This window comes from Bos indicus x Bos taurus, chromosome 3 (assembly GCF_003369695.1).
Source record: "Bos indicus x Bos taurus breed Angus x Brahman F1 hybrid chromosome 3, Bos_hybrid_MaternalHap_v2.0, whole genome shotgun sequence".
NCBI lineage: Eukaryota > Metazoa > Chordata > Mammalia > Artiodactyla > Bovidae > Bos > Bos indicus x Bos taurus.
Window position 1 is genome coordinate 93,998,302 of NC_040078.1, and position 14,132 is coordinate 94,012,433.

The following is a 14,132-nucleotide window of genomic DNA, read 5'->3' on the forward strand; positions in this document are numbered from 1 at the left end:
TATAATTCTTGTGTTAGAATTGGAAGACACAGAATTGAAATATATGCAATTTTCCTACCACTGTTTATTTTTTAAAGTTCTCATATTTGCATGCTGTTTCATACTTTAATATTTTTCCTTCATTTCCAGAGTGTTCACTTAGGTTGTATGGCTCATCTCTGACTAAGTTTGCTCTGAAAAGTAGTGATGTTAATATAGATATAAAATTTCCTCCCAAGGTAAGTAATTAGAAAAGAACCTTTCCTGTGTAGTTCTTATTTAGTAGTTAGTGATTTTTATTATCTTTTTAGAGAAGATATAGGAGAATATAAAACTCTGGCTTGTAGAATGTTACCATGATTTAACAGTGCTTTTGGAAAGTACTTTTTAGGTGTTAGGCATAGATAGTATTAAAGAAAGATGAGACAGAAAATAAAAAGGAAGAAGAGGATGGCATTAAAAAAAAAAAGAAAGGAAAAATGCTTGTGTTTGACTGTGCTGAACAGTTATTGCTTATGGTAAGCAGCATAAAAAGAGGAAAGAATTTTGAAATCATACCTCTGTGTTCAAATCTTGGCTGCAAGGAGCAAGTTGCTTGACCTTCTTGAGCTTCAGTTCTTAATTTCCAAGATAGGAATAATAACTTTTATATTAAACAAGGTGATATATACCATATATTTTTGTATAGTACCTGGTACATTATGGGTACTTTTAATAAGTAGTGGCTAGAGCCATTAGCAGAATACCAGTGTTGTTTAGCATTGCTGAAATTGCTTATTTACTGATACACCAAACATTTAAAATAATTAGTTGACATTTTTTGTGTTTTGAATTTTTTGAATAATAAGTTTATGTTCAAGGAGGTTTAATTTGGGTGAAAGTTTTTTGATGTTTGATTTCTAGTCTGAATCAGCTGTTAACTCTTTTTTTAAATAGCAGCAAAGAACACATTTAAGGTAAATATTTGACATGGTTGTTATTTAAAGTAATATTTTAATCTAAGCCTTTTAGCCATGCTGCCAATTGTCAATATCCTTTAAATTTCTTATCTCAACAACTTCTCTTTAGAAATCATGTGGTAATTTCTTTTTCATTTGTTTTGATATGAAATTGCAGACTTTTGTCACTCTAAGAACTCATTAATTCTAGGAGTGTTGCTAGAATAATAGCAGTACATGATTTATTAGATTCTACTTCCATGAATCAGACCTCTTAATATAAAAGTAAAACACTATTCTGTTTTCATTATTTTAACATGCAAAGCATTATTTTACTTGTGTTTAATGAATGATCTCTAAAGTTTTGCAACTTGAAGTTTAAAATTAGTATATTGGTTTAATTTGAAACTTATTTTTAGATGAATCATCCAGATCTTCTGATACAAGTGCTTGGAATTTTAAAAAAAAGTGGTGAGTTTTACAAGTTGCTTTCCTAAAGAAAGTTCTCTAAATTTATATGCATTGTGCTGTTTATGTAGGGCTATTCAAGTTATGTATGGCTTCCCTGGTGGCTCAGATGGTAAAGCATTTGTCTATAGTGCGGGAGACCCGGGTTCAATCCCTGGGTTGGGAAGATCCCCTGGAGAAGGAAATGGCAATCCACTCCAGGACTATTGCCTGGAGAATCCCATGGACAGAGGAGCCTGGTAGGCTACAGTCCATGGGGTCGCAAAGAGTCGGACACGACTGAGTGACTTCACTTGACTTCACTTCATTCAAGTTAAACTAAAACTGCTAGCATGTTTGAGTCATTGATTAAACACAGATATATCCATATACATACATGTATTTAATAGGTTACGAGAATATTTACATGTCGGTTAGATAAAAAGCATCATATTTAAAATCAACATATTATAAACTGTTGCCTTTTGGGTAATTTTAAAATTTTACCTTTGAATATTATGGACTGTTCTTGTGTAGAAGGAGACAGAAAACGTACAGTCATTAGATTGTTGATGAAGGAAGATTTAGGGAGAGACTTGGGGAAAAATATGTGTATGCATTGAGTAGATATGTTTTTTTCCCCACTTAAACAATATTAACCATTTATAGTACATCAACCAAATTATACCTAATAAGTTTTTCATATGTGGCCCTTCTGTCTGGATTGATTTTTATGTAAAAATGACATTCATATAGGTAAAAATACTTTTTGAATAAAAATTGTAAAAATTACATCTTTTTCAAAGTAAATCCCAGATCATGTAGTACAGTCTGCAATACTGTTCTCTTGGTTTTATTTGCTGCTTTTCTTGTTATAAAGTAAATGCTTAAGAGCTTAGAATATGAAGCCAGACTTTCCAGACTCAAATTTTAGTTGTACCACTTACAGGTTGTGTGTCCTTTGACAAATTACTGGTGTCAATGCTTCAGTTTTCTCATCTGTAAAATGGCAATAAGTTAGTATCTTTTTGATAAAAAGAGTGTTTATGAGGATGAAATGGGTTAAGCCATAGCTTAGAAAAGTACCCGGTATACAATAACTTATTAAATTTCTGCTGCCATTGTTGTTATTATTACTATTATCATCCTAAATTTTATGAATCAAAATTACCTGTCAAAAATATTTGCATTTTGACTTAGCAGAGATAGCTTATTGACTCTAGCCATACCTCCTTATTGGCTCTAGTGTCAGTTCTAAACTTCTTTTTCTCTCTCTGTCTGCCCTGTCAGCTCTCCGTTATTTATCAGCTTTTTGGCCATTTTTCAAGGAAATTTTTAAGGAATTATTTTGGTTCAATTTAACCTGTGAAGGAATTTTACATTTTCTTTTGTAATAAATAGCTAACTCTCATTGTGTAAAAGCTCTAAAGCATATTATTGATAAGAGCTTTTACCTTTTTAGACTCACTGCAATTCACTGTCAAGCTGGCAAAAATATTTAAAATACGTATTTCCACTGAAATACATGGATAGTACATCTTAAGTCACATAGCATAGGTTTTCAAGATTTAGTCTGATTGATGGATTATTCCCTGCATTATATACCCTCTGTGTTCTTTGAGGACCTCTATCTTGTTATCTACAGGATTTATTTGCAAATTCTTGATTGAGCTCTTTGTATTTATTCATTGTCATATCCACCATGCATAATACAATTCCTGATATATGGCTCTTCAGCACATTTGTTTTGAATAAATTAATTCCAACAAGTACTACTAAGAGATTTTCTTTAAACTTCAAATGAGATAATGTTAATCCATCTATTTTTGTTTAGATTAGATATTTTATGGTGTGGAGCCTACCTTGGAGATGTAGAGAAAGACTTCAGAGTGGAAGTGTGCTTCACCTGTTAGTCCTTCCTTAGGAGCTTTGATTGGGCAGACTCTCCATATATTAACAGCAAATGAGGCCAATAGAGTTAGCCTTTTACTGCCATGGATAATTTAAAAGAACTATATTGTCAAAGCTTTGTAGGTTCTCATTTCGTGACTCCTGTGGAAGTTAGTCTTCAGAAGTAAATGATGTCCTCCTCTGTTTACTATATGAAGGTTTAACAACTTTGACTAGATTGTATATGTACTTAGAAAAAACTTTTAGGGATGTTAAAACCTTTCTTTTTAAGGTAATTACAATGTTCTGATAGTACTTGGGACTCTGCCTGTCTGTGGTTTGTGATAATACAGCAGATGACATCAAGAGAGATAAGAGATTTTGTTGGGTTGATGCTCAATACAAGAACATCCATCATCTTATGGATTATCCACAGAAGCACTAAGAGTGATTTTTAGAAGGAGACTATTACATGTTTACCATAGAGTAAACATTTGACAGTTGTTGACATTAGCTTAACTGTTTTATTTTTTTTTTCCTTATTAGTATTATATGTAGATGTGGAATCTGATTTTCACGCTAAAGTTCCTGTTGTGGTGTGCAAAGATCGGAAAAGGTTGGTAACAGTGAAGAGAAAGTAAAGTTTTTTGTTTTTGTTTTTTTTTGAAATAACAGCAACCAAGTATGCAGTGAGTATTTCTAAGAGAGAACATTTTTGTTTTAGATTTCTCCTTGGATTAACTTGATTAAGCTAGTTTCTATTTCTTAAAAATAGCAAGCCTACTACAAGCTTTTGAACAAGAAATGGGGTTACCAGAGAGTTAGAAATAAAACGTTCTGATGCAAAACTTTTCATTTTTTTATTCACCCAACAGTATTGAGCACTTACTATATGTTAGGTACTGCTTTGCTTTCAAACTTTTGCTTTCTTACTTTTGTTTCAAAGTAAGAAATAGTCTTTGTTCTCAAGAAGCTCACTGTCTATTAGAATTTAGTTTTTAGTTCACTGAAATTGAGGTGTCATTGGATATGACTTTCTGTTTGGATATTTATAGGACTGAGACAGCAACATACCTTTGATAAAGGAAACTAAAATAATCCTATTTGAGACCAATGTGGGAGAGATGGAAACAGTACAGAAATAATAAAGTGTTCTTTTATTGATTATTTATCATTATTTCTTGTATTTTAAGATTACTGTGCTTTCTTATTCAAAGCTAGAAGGATCTATGAAGATCTAGTTCAACTTCCTTATTTTCTAAATTTGAAAATTGAGACCTAGAGTAAGTGATTTATCCAAATTCAAATTATTCAGGGGAAAGTTAGAACTGGAATAGAAGTATTAACGATTTCTAGTGATTTTTCTATCACATTGTGTTAAATTGCCTTTGTGGCAACCTCAGTCACATTCTCCCTGTCACCAAAATGTTTCTGCTATAATTTTGTTTAAGGTATCTCTTACTTTCACTTAAATATAAGCGTTACTTGTGGATTAATAGATAAATTCTTTCTAATCTCTAATCTGGAAATAGCCTAACAATAAAATCTTAAAAGTTAGACAGTAAAAATTAGATTTAAGAAGTATAGCTAGTTCAGTATTTCATATTTTGTTTTTATTATATGCAAAGCAAAAAGAATGGACTAGGAAGATATGTTGCATTGTTTAACATTGATGTGATCAGTGTCTTTCCCCTCATATAAATCAAATTTTGATTAATCATAATGCAGCTTTTGAGATTAATTTTTCATGATTTTAAGTACTAATTACTTAAGATTATTTTTTTCTGAAGTATAAATGAACAGATAAAACATCTTTAATTTATATGGAACTTGATGGAAATGATACATAGTTTTCAGTTAGCTGTAAGTTTATTAAAATATTTGTTTTTTATTATGACTTCTTAGGTGTTAACTATGGATACCTGGAAAGTATAGCCACAGGATTTGAAATATTCTGCTTTTTAAGGTATTAATACAGTGAACTTTGTTTCTTTTTCATTCACAGTGGTTTACTTTGTAGAGTGAGTGCAGGAAATGATATGGCATGCCTCACTACTGATTTGCTTGCTGCTCTTGGCAAAATGGAACCTGTCTTTACTCCTTTGGTGTTAGCCTTTCGCTATTGGGCTAAGGTATGTGGAACAGAAGGGAAAAGTACTTAATATTTAGATAACTAAGGCTTTTTCTTACACAAATACATAATATAAATTATAGTATTGTGGGGACAAAATAGTTATCTGTGCTGGACAGAAAGTGGTATGGCAGGTTCTGATAATGGAATGAAAATAAAGTTTCACAGGCATGTAGAGTTATTTAGAGATTTTAGATTTTTGATTATTATAGTTCATTCTCTTTTATGCCATGTAGAAATATTCTCTTATATCTAGACTTAGGTTTTCACTCTTCCTGTAAGTTAAAGTTGTAAGGTTGTAAGATATGGTTACGCAAGTTAAGATTCTTATGTTTGCATGTTTTTTTTCCAGTTTCTGTCTTAGAATATTATTCTCTTTCCTCTTAAATTGTTGATAACCTGCTGCAGTTTTTGAACGGGAAACTGCTAAGATTTAGGTATCTGAGTTTCCTAAATTAGAATTAACTTACATTATTAAAGGCTGTGATTCCCCCTCTGCTCCCCCTTTCTACCCTTGGAGGTAGCAAGGAGTGGTAATTACCAGTATCAGTCCAAATGACAAGAGAGAGAAATTTTAGCTTTTTTGTATACTGTTCGTCAGTACAGTATTCATTACTTGTTAGACTAGTGATGAGTAAATTCTCTGTCTTACACAAGGAAGATGAATTAAAGGGATAGTGGTGGAGTGATAACTTGAGAACAAAAACAGACAGAGGGTTCTTTTTAAATATTTTGCCTCAACTTTTGATTGGAGGAATCTCCCCATAGTTGGGGCAGAACCAGCTGAGTGGAACAACTTAAAAAATAAGAAACTATCAGAAGCCTACAGTTGGGGTGTCTTCATACGTAAGGCCTTTGTGTTTGTTATTCCCTTCATCTAAAATGTTCTTACCCCCACATATCCCTGGGTTAGGAAAATCCCCTGGAGAAGGGAATGGCTACCCACTCCAGTATTCTGGCCCGGAGAGTTCCATGGACAGAGGAGCCTGGCAGGTTATAGTCCATGGGGTTGCAAAGAGTGGGACACAACTGAGCAACTTTAACTTTTTCCACATATCCAGAATGGTTCACTCTCTTACTTTTTTTCAAGTTTCTCCTCAAATTTCATCTTTCCAGAGTTTCATGGCCCACCCTGTATAAAATAGCATCACTCTCTCCGCCTTTTCCTTTTTTAATTTGTTCATATCATTTCTTACTACCTGCCATACATATATTCATGTATTGTTTATAATCTGTTTTCTTCTGTGAAATTATAAGCACTGTGAGGATAGGAATTTTAGTCTGTTTCATTATTCATGGCTGGTCCCAATGCTTCTCATTTTCCTGTGCCAGCTCAGAGTAGGCATTTAATAAGTATTTGTTGAATACATGAACTAGTTTTTCAGAAAGATTTTTAACCCTTGGAAGTGACTGGGAGAGGTGAACCAGTCTAAAGAAAATATAAGCAAGTGGAATATATGGAAGATACCATTGTAACAAAAGCTAATATATTGTGACCATGTAGGGTTTATTTCAGGAATATAACAGTAGTTTAATCTCAGGAAATCTGGTAGCATAATGTATTATAGTAACAGTTTGAAGTGGAATTAACATCATAGATGCTGATAAGGCATATTCTTCCTTAAAGAAAATTCTTAAGTAAACTAGAAATGGAACTTAATGACTATTTTCTAAAACCCCCAAACAAAACAGAAGCAAACACCATCAAAAAGGTGAATTGCTCAAGCCATCTGTGTTAAAATAAGGAATATTACAGAGATGTTCACCAATGATGTTATACATTATTTTGGAGATTTTTTAAAAAAATGCAGCAAGGAAAGAAGACAAAGTAATGAATGTAAATACTGGAAAAACAAAATGTTCTTTTTGCTAGTGATATGATTGTATACCTAGAAAATTGAGGTTAAAAACTACTAGAATCTGTGATGACTAAATACAATATAAACGTATAAAAACCAGTGGCTTTTCTCTGTCATAAAAATAACCTTCTAGAATAGACATAGGGAACAATATTACCTTCATGACAGTGATAAAAATTATAAAATACTAAGGAATAAATTTAATTGGAAAGGTACAGGAAGAGAATTATTGAATGGTGAAAACAGGCTCTGAGCAAATTTATTTATTGAGAAAACATTTGTTAAATGCTTCCTGTGTGCTACATACTGTTCTTAGGTGCTGGAAACATCTAACAGGATGAACTGAGTCCTTCTGTTGTGAAGCTTACATACTTGTGGAAGAATCAGACAGTAAACAAATATATAAATAACACAATATGTGGTAGAATTTAGTGCCATTAAAATGAGATGGTGTGTTAAGAGTGTGACATTTCATTGGATGGCAGGGAAGTCTCTTTGAGGATGTGATATATAAACTCAGACCAGCGTAACTAGCCACTTGAACATCTGAGGGAGTAGCATCCAAGGGATAGCTCGTACAAAGTCTTGAAGGTGAGAATGGATTCTTGAGAAGCAAAACAAGGCAAGAGTGGCTGGAGTGAAGCGAGTAAGAGTGAAAGTTGTAGTGGATGAGGTTAGGCAGATACTTGTAGTGGTAAGGAATTTGTATTTTAATTGCAGTGGGAAGGCATAGGATGAGTTTTGTAAGCAGTGTGTGACTTGATGTGATTTATGTTTGGAGAAGGTCTTTCTGGGGTAAAGAGTAGTAATGGGTAACCAATTGAACAGGATTTTGTGGTAGATTAGCTGGAGAGGATAATGACCTGTGTTGGTTCCATCACTTCATGGCAAATAGATGGGGAAACGATGGAAACAGTGACAAACTTTATTTTGGGGGGCTCCAAAATCACTGCAGATGGTGACTGCAGCCATGGAATTAAAAGACGCTTTCTCCTTGGAAGAAAAGTTATGATCAACCTAGACAGCATATTAAAAAGCAGAGACATTTCTTTGCCAACAAAGGTCTGTCTAGTCAAAGCTTTGGTTTTTCCATTAGTCATGTATGGATGTGAGAGTTGGACTATAAAGAAAGCTGAGCACCGAAGAATTGATGCTTTTGAACTGCGGTGTTGGAGAAGACTCTTGAGAGTCCCTTGGACTGCAAGGAGATCCAACCAGTCCATCCTAAGAGAGATCAGTTCTGAATATTCATTGAAAGGACTGATGCTGAAGCTGAAACTCTAGTACTTTGGCCACCTGATGCAAAGAACTGACTCATTTGAAAAGACCCTGATGCTGGGAAAGATTGAAGGTGGGAGAAGGAGATGACAGAGGATGAGATGGTTGGATGGCATCTCCGACTCAATGGACATGAGTTTGAGTAAGCTCCAGGAGTTGGTGATGGACAGGGGAGCCTGGCATGCTGCAGTCCATGGGGTCGCAAAGAGTCACACACGACTGAGCGACTGAACTGAACTGAACTGAGACAGATTTGGGATAACTTTTATTAGTAGGACTGGCAGCGGTGAAGGACGTTAAGAATTAAGGGAAATGCTGAGTGATGACAACTGCTAAATTTTTGGAAAATGGAAAGATACTAAGTTTTTGGATAGAGAGATGGTATCCCTGAAATGTAAAATCTTCTTAAATTAATTTTCGAGTGTACAGTAGTTTAAATTAGAATCACCAAGAATTTTTAAAAAAATTATAAGATAATACTTTAACTTAGTATGGAAGAATAAATGTTTGAGAGTAGCCAAAATAATTCAGAAAAAGAAAACTAGTGGAAGAAGATGTACTTTACCTTATAAAACTGCTTTAGTCAAGTATATACCATTGGCATAGGGATAGACAAATAGATCTCTGGAGCAGAATAGAAAGCCCAGAAGTAAATCCTAGTGTAAATTAAATTTTAGTCTATGAAAAAATAAAATATTTCAGTGAGAAAACAATGGTTTATTTAATAAATGGTGCTGTCACAACATATCTTTCTTAAAGAAAATAATGTTGGACCTTAGCACACTGCAAAAATAAATTCCACTTAAATGAAAATTCAGAATTTTAGAAGAAAATTTAAGAGTATGTGTATATAACCTGTGGATTAGAGAAATCTTTTCACCATGGTAGGAAACCTAGAATCTATAAGCATCTTTAACTACATAAACATTAGTATATTTTATAGGATAAAAGTACCATAAATAATGCCAAAGCAGATTAGGAAAAATAACATTTTTCAAATGTATATAACATATATAAAGGGTTATTATCTATAACGTAAAAAGAACACATACAAATTGATACGTATTGTTGAAAACAGAAAAATTGGCAAAAGACTTAATAGTTCAGAAAAGAGCAAATTCAAATCGTTAGTAAATACATGAAAATTTGCATAACCTAGTAGGATCAAGGAAATGCAAATTGAAGTAATTATTAGATATTACATCTCACCCATCCTGTTGACAAATTTTTAAAAAACTGATAACACCTATACACCTGAAACTAACACAACTTTGTAATTCAACTATATTTTAATTAAAAAAAAAAACAGCAACTGGTAACACCTAGTGTTGGAAACCATGTGTATACATTCTTGTTACAGATGAAAAGAGGAAATTTTACACTGATTCTGGAAAACAGTATTATAATATCTATTAGAATTTAAATATATCACATTTTAAAATCCAGCAAACACTTCCCTGGTAATATAATGCATAGAAATGAGCACCAGCACTCAGGAAAATGTAGAAGGATAAATACTACAGTAGTGTTTAAAAGTGGCAAAAACTGGGAACAAATGTAAAAATCCTTGGGTGGGGAACTATTGAATAACCATCCAGACCATAGTCTATAATTTAATCATTTAAAAGGATACATTAGACATATGCTAATTGACTAAGGAGCTTCCCAGGTGGCTCGGTGAAGAATCTGCCTGCCAACACAGGAGACGTAGGAGACACAGTTCAATCCCTGGGTTGGGAATATCCTCTGGAGGAGAAAATGGCAACCCACTCCAGTATTCTTGCCTGGAAAATCTCATGAACAGAGAAGCCTGAAAGGCTATATTCCATAGGGTCTCTCTCGCAAAGAGCTGAACATGACTTAGTAACTGAGCACACAATCGACTAACAGGAACTTTCTTGGTGCATTGTTAAGGAAGAATTATAATATACAGAGAGATATCTGTTAATACACAATTTTAGTAAAACAGTGACAAAAAAGATAAAATCCTCCCTGTATTTATATAGAAAATTGGAATATATATATATTTGTGTATGGTTGAGTATAGAAAAAGGCATGGAAGAGTACATAGAAGATTGTTAACATTGAGACAGAAGTGGGAAATATGAAAATAATATTTTTTAAAGATGTCCACAGTAAAAGCACTATGGGTGATATGATTCCATTCAACTAAAAAATATATGTCTTCATATGCACTAAGGAAATGAGTTGATACCAATTTATAAATCAGGGTGGTGTGATTTCAAGTAATTCCTTGTATTTTTCATTATTTGAACTTTTAACAATGATTGTGGAAGGAAATAAAAGCTACTTTTATTTTGAGGGGAACAGAAAGAAAGTTAAATGGTGGTTCTTTTTTCCCCTCTTCATTTTGCAGTTGTGCTATATTGACTCCCAAACTGATGGTGGAATCCCTTCTTACTGTTTTGCTTTAATGGTGATGTTTTTTCTACAACAAAGAAAACCCCCTCTTCTTCCTTGCTTACTTGGAAGTTGGGTAAGCATGAGTTTGTAACATGTATGTGTATGTATATATGTATGTATGTATGTAGTTTGCTCTTGCAGAGTACTCGGTTCATACATTTAAAGCTGGATTTCTGGTTTGTCTGTTTGTTCATCTTGTTTTTTTCTTTTAATAATTTTTTCACTACCTATCTGGAATGCCTTTTTATATAGATTGAAGGCTTTGACCCAAAAAGAATGGATGACTTTCAGCTGAAGGGCATAGTAGAAGAGAAGTTTGTGAAGTGGGAATATAATTCAAGTAGTGCAACTGAGAGAAACTCAATTGCTGAGGAAAACAAAGCTAAGGCAGACCAACCAAAAGATGATACCAAGAAGACAGAAACAACTAACCAAAGTAATGCCAGGAAGGAAAAATATGGCAAAGTAAGCTTATTTTGTTTTTGCTTTTGGCTTTTCTATCTGTAGAATTTGTGATACCTTTGATTAAAGCTATTTTAATAGTAGATTGACTGACTGACCTTAAGTAAGCCTCTTGGCCTCATATTCCTCATCTGTAAAGTGAGGGGTTGATCTGGTTTAGTTTTTCAGTACCAATATTCTTTAATGAATTCATACCTCATTTTGAAAGACTTGTATTATTTGAATCATATCAAGGTAATTCTTTGTATCCTTTTCATTTAGATAGAAAAATTTTCCTTTAGAGATGGGCTGTGACCAAAGCTTTAGTATATGACTATACTGATTATGTTGCCAGATTGGTGGATAAATGAAGACCTTATGCTTCTTTAGAGGGTGGCTTGCTTATTTAATCATTCAGCATTCATTTATTAAGGACCAGCTATGTGCCTGGCATTATCTTGAGCGCTAGATAACCCAAGATGAATATTCATGGATGATTATGTCCTCTAAAAGTGTGTAGTCTTCTGAAGCAGACAGACATGTTATTACAAAAATTACATTACAGATATCATTGCTCTAGCTATACTGAATTATATGTAGTTCTATAAACTCATATTCAAGTCTTCTGCTTTCCTAGACTACCTTCTACCCTTTCCTCAAACCATCAGTACTCCAGCTAATGATTTTGCTTATTCTCTAAGAAAACTGAGGCAGTGAAAAGAGAACTTCCATTCCTACCACTAGCTCCCACTCTGCACCCACATATTCTGCCTTGCTGCCTGCTTTCATAAAGGAACTTCCCCTGTTGTTGTCTGAAGTCATTTTCTCAACTTGTGTATTTTGTCTCATCTTTTCTTGTCTATTTTAGAACATTGCCCTAGCAATTCTATCCTAGGTTACCAATTTTTCATTCTCGATTGATCATACATGCTTTTATTTCTCCCACTTGAAAGAAAAATCTTGCTACCACTTCCCTTCCCAGCTATTTTCTTGCTTCCTTTTGAAGAAAACCTTCTTGAAAGAATTGTTTATGTATACTATTTCCCAGTTTCTCTGTCTCCTCGTAATTCAGTCTACTCAGGCTTTGATCCCTATCAGTCTACCAAAACTTATATCATCAGTGTCCTCTGCATGGCTAAATCCAATAGTTATTTCTTAATTTTTATCTTTTTTTATTTGTCAGCAGCATTTGCCAGTTGATCATTTCCTTCTCTAAAAAATTTCTTAACTTGGCTTTCAGAATACCACACCCATGACTGGTTATTCCTCCTCAGTCTCTTTGTTGGTTCCTCCTTTCCTCTCCAATCACTTTAATGTTCTTGATCCCCCTTTTTTATGTGTCTACACTCCCTTGATGATTTCATCCAATCCCGTGGATTACTTCTCTCTTTCATACCCCATCCAAAGTCTATCAGGAAATCCTGTCATCTCTACTTCAAAATAAATCCAGTTTGGCCACCTCCCGTTACCATCCTAATCCTAGCCATATGATCTTTGGCCTGGATTACTACCACAACCTCATAAGTTTCCTTGAATTTACCCTTCCTTCCCCATTTTATAGTCTGTTCTCAACACAACAGTCAGAATTGTTCTTCTAAAACTTAAGTCAGATCATGCCCTTCTCCTTCCCCACCCTCCAGTTACCCCTCATTTAATTTAGAGTAAAGGCCAAAGAGTGCTTACTGATGAGCTGTTTCCTTCTCTCTCTGCCACACTAGTTTTCTTTTTAAAACTGTTTACACTCCTACTTTATCCTGCTTTAGTGTGTTTGCTCTGTTTCCTGTTCTTAGAATACTTTTTCTTCTTTTTCAAATCAAACCTTTTCAACAAGTCCTATCCTGACCACTGTATTTTAACACTGAAATCTCCTGCTTCCATATCCCATCTCCTTTACTAAACATACTCAACTTTTTCTTATTTCCACAACAATTTTCTTCTTCTAATTTACTGTGTAATTTACGTATTAAGTTTGTTGTTTATTATCTTCTTCTAGTTTACTCTAGATTGTAAACTCCATTAAGGCAAAAAACTTTGGTTTTTTTTTTTCATGGGTATATCCCCAGTGCATGGCACATAGTAGGCACTCAATGAATAGTTGTAGAATGGAATGAGTGAATGACTGTTTTATGCTTTTTTATACCTTAGTGGTCACTTTTAGTCAGCATTCATCTAGCTAATTCCTTTAGAATTTAGATACTACCTTTTCTGTTAAGACCCCTCTGATTTAGAGGTCCATTTTAACTTACAGCCTTTACTGTAAATGTTAAAAGGTCTCTTCCACTCCTAATGGTCTGTGAAAGAGGACCTCATCTTGTTTGAGTGGCACTATGCAGTAATGATAAGCAGCATGGACCCACGTGGTCCTGAGTCACATCCAACTTCATAGTTGTTGAATTAGTTATTTATGTGTAGCACTTAGAAGAGTGAGTGATGCATGGTTTACATGGCAGCTCCTGTTTTTTTTTTTTTCCTTTTATCCGCAGCACAGTGCTATGGATTTAGTGGGTTCTAAAATGTTTGTTGAATGAAGGAATTAGCTTTTGAAAACCCTGGGCCTTTACATAGATTTTATAAGTAATTGCTATAATGGAAGAGTTATAGTAGTTATACAGTGGTTAGCAACCTTGGTTGCACAGGAGAATCACTTAGAAAGGAAGCTTTAAAAATCTCTGTCCATTAAGTCATAGTCTTGGAAAGGGTATGGGAGATGGGAATGGGGTCAAACTAAAATTAGTGAATTTTAGT

At 33.9% G+C, this 14,132-nt stretch overlaps 1 protein-coding gene across 9 annotated transcripts in view; it reads left to right on the forward strand.

Annotated features, from left to right (window-relative positions):
* The window catches only part of TUT4 (terminal uridylyl transferase 4), a 129,245-nt gene that overhangs the window by 65,125 nt on the left and 49,988 nt on the right, over positions 1 to 14,132 (forward strand). For all 9 annotated transcript variants that reach the window (XM_027537244.1, XM_027537248.1, XM_027537246.1 and 6 more), the window contains exons 6-11: positions 130 to 218; positions 1,337 to 1,388; positions 3,801 to 3,870; positions 5,260 to 5,386; positions 10,900 to 11,019; positions 11,199 to 11,411. In XM_027537244.1, the coding sequence (XP_027393045.1) occupies positions 130 to 218; positions 1,337 to 1,388; positions 3,801 to 3,870; positions 5,260 to 5,386; positions 10,900 to 11,019; positions 11,199 to 11,411 (671 nt within the window). The remainder of the gene's footprint in view (positions 1 to 129; positions 219 to 1,336; positions 1,389 to 3,800; positions 3,871 to 5,259; positions 5,387 to 10,899; positions 11,020 to 11,198; positions 11,412 to 14,132) is intronic.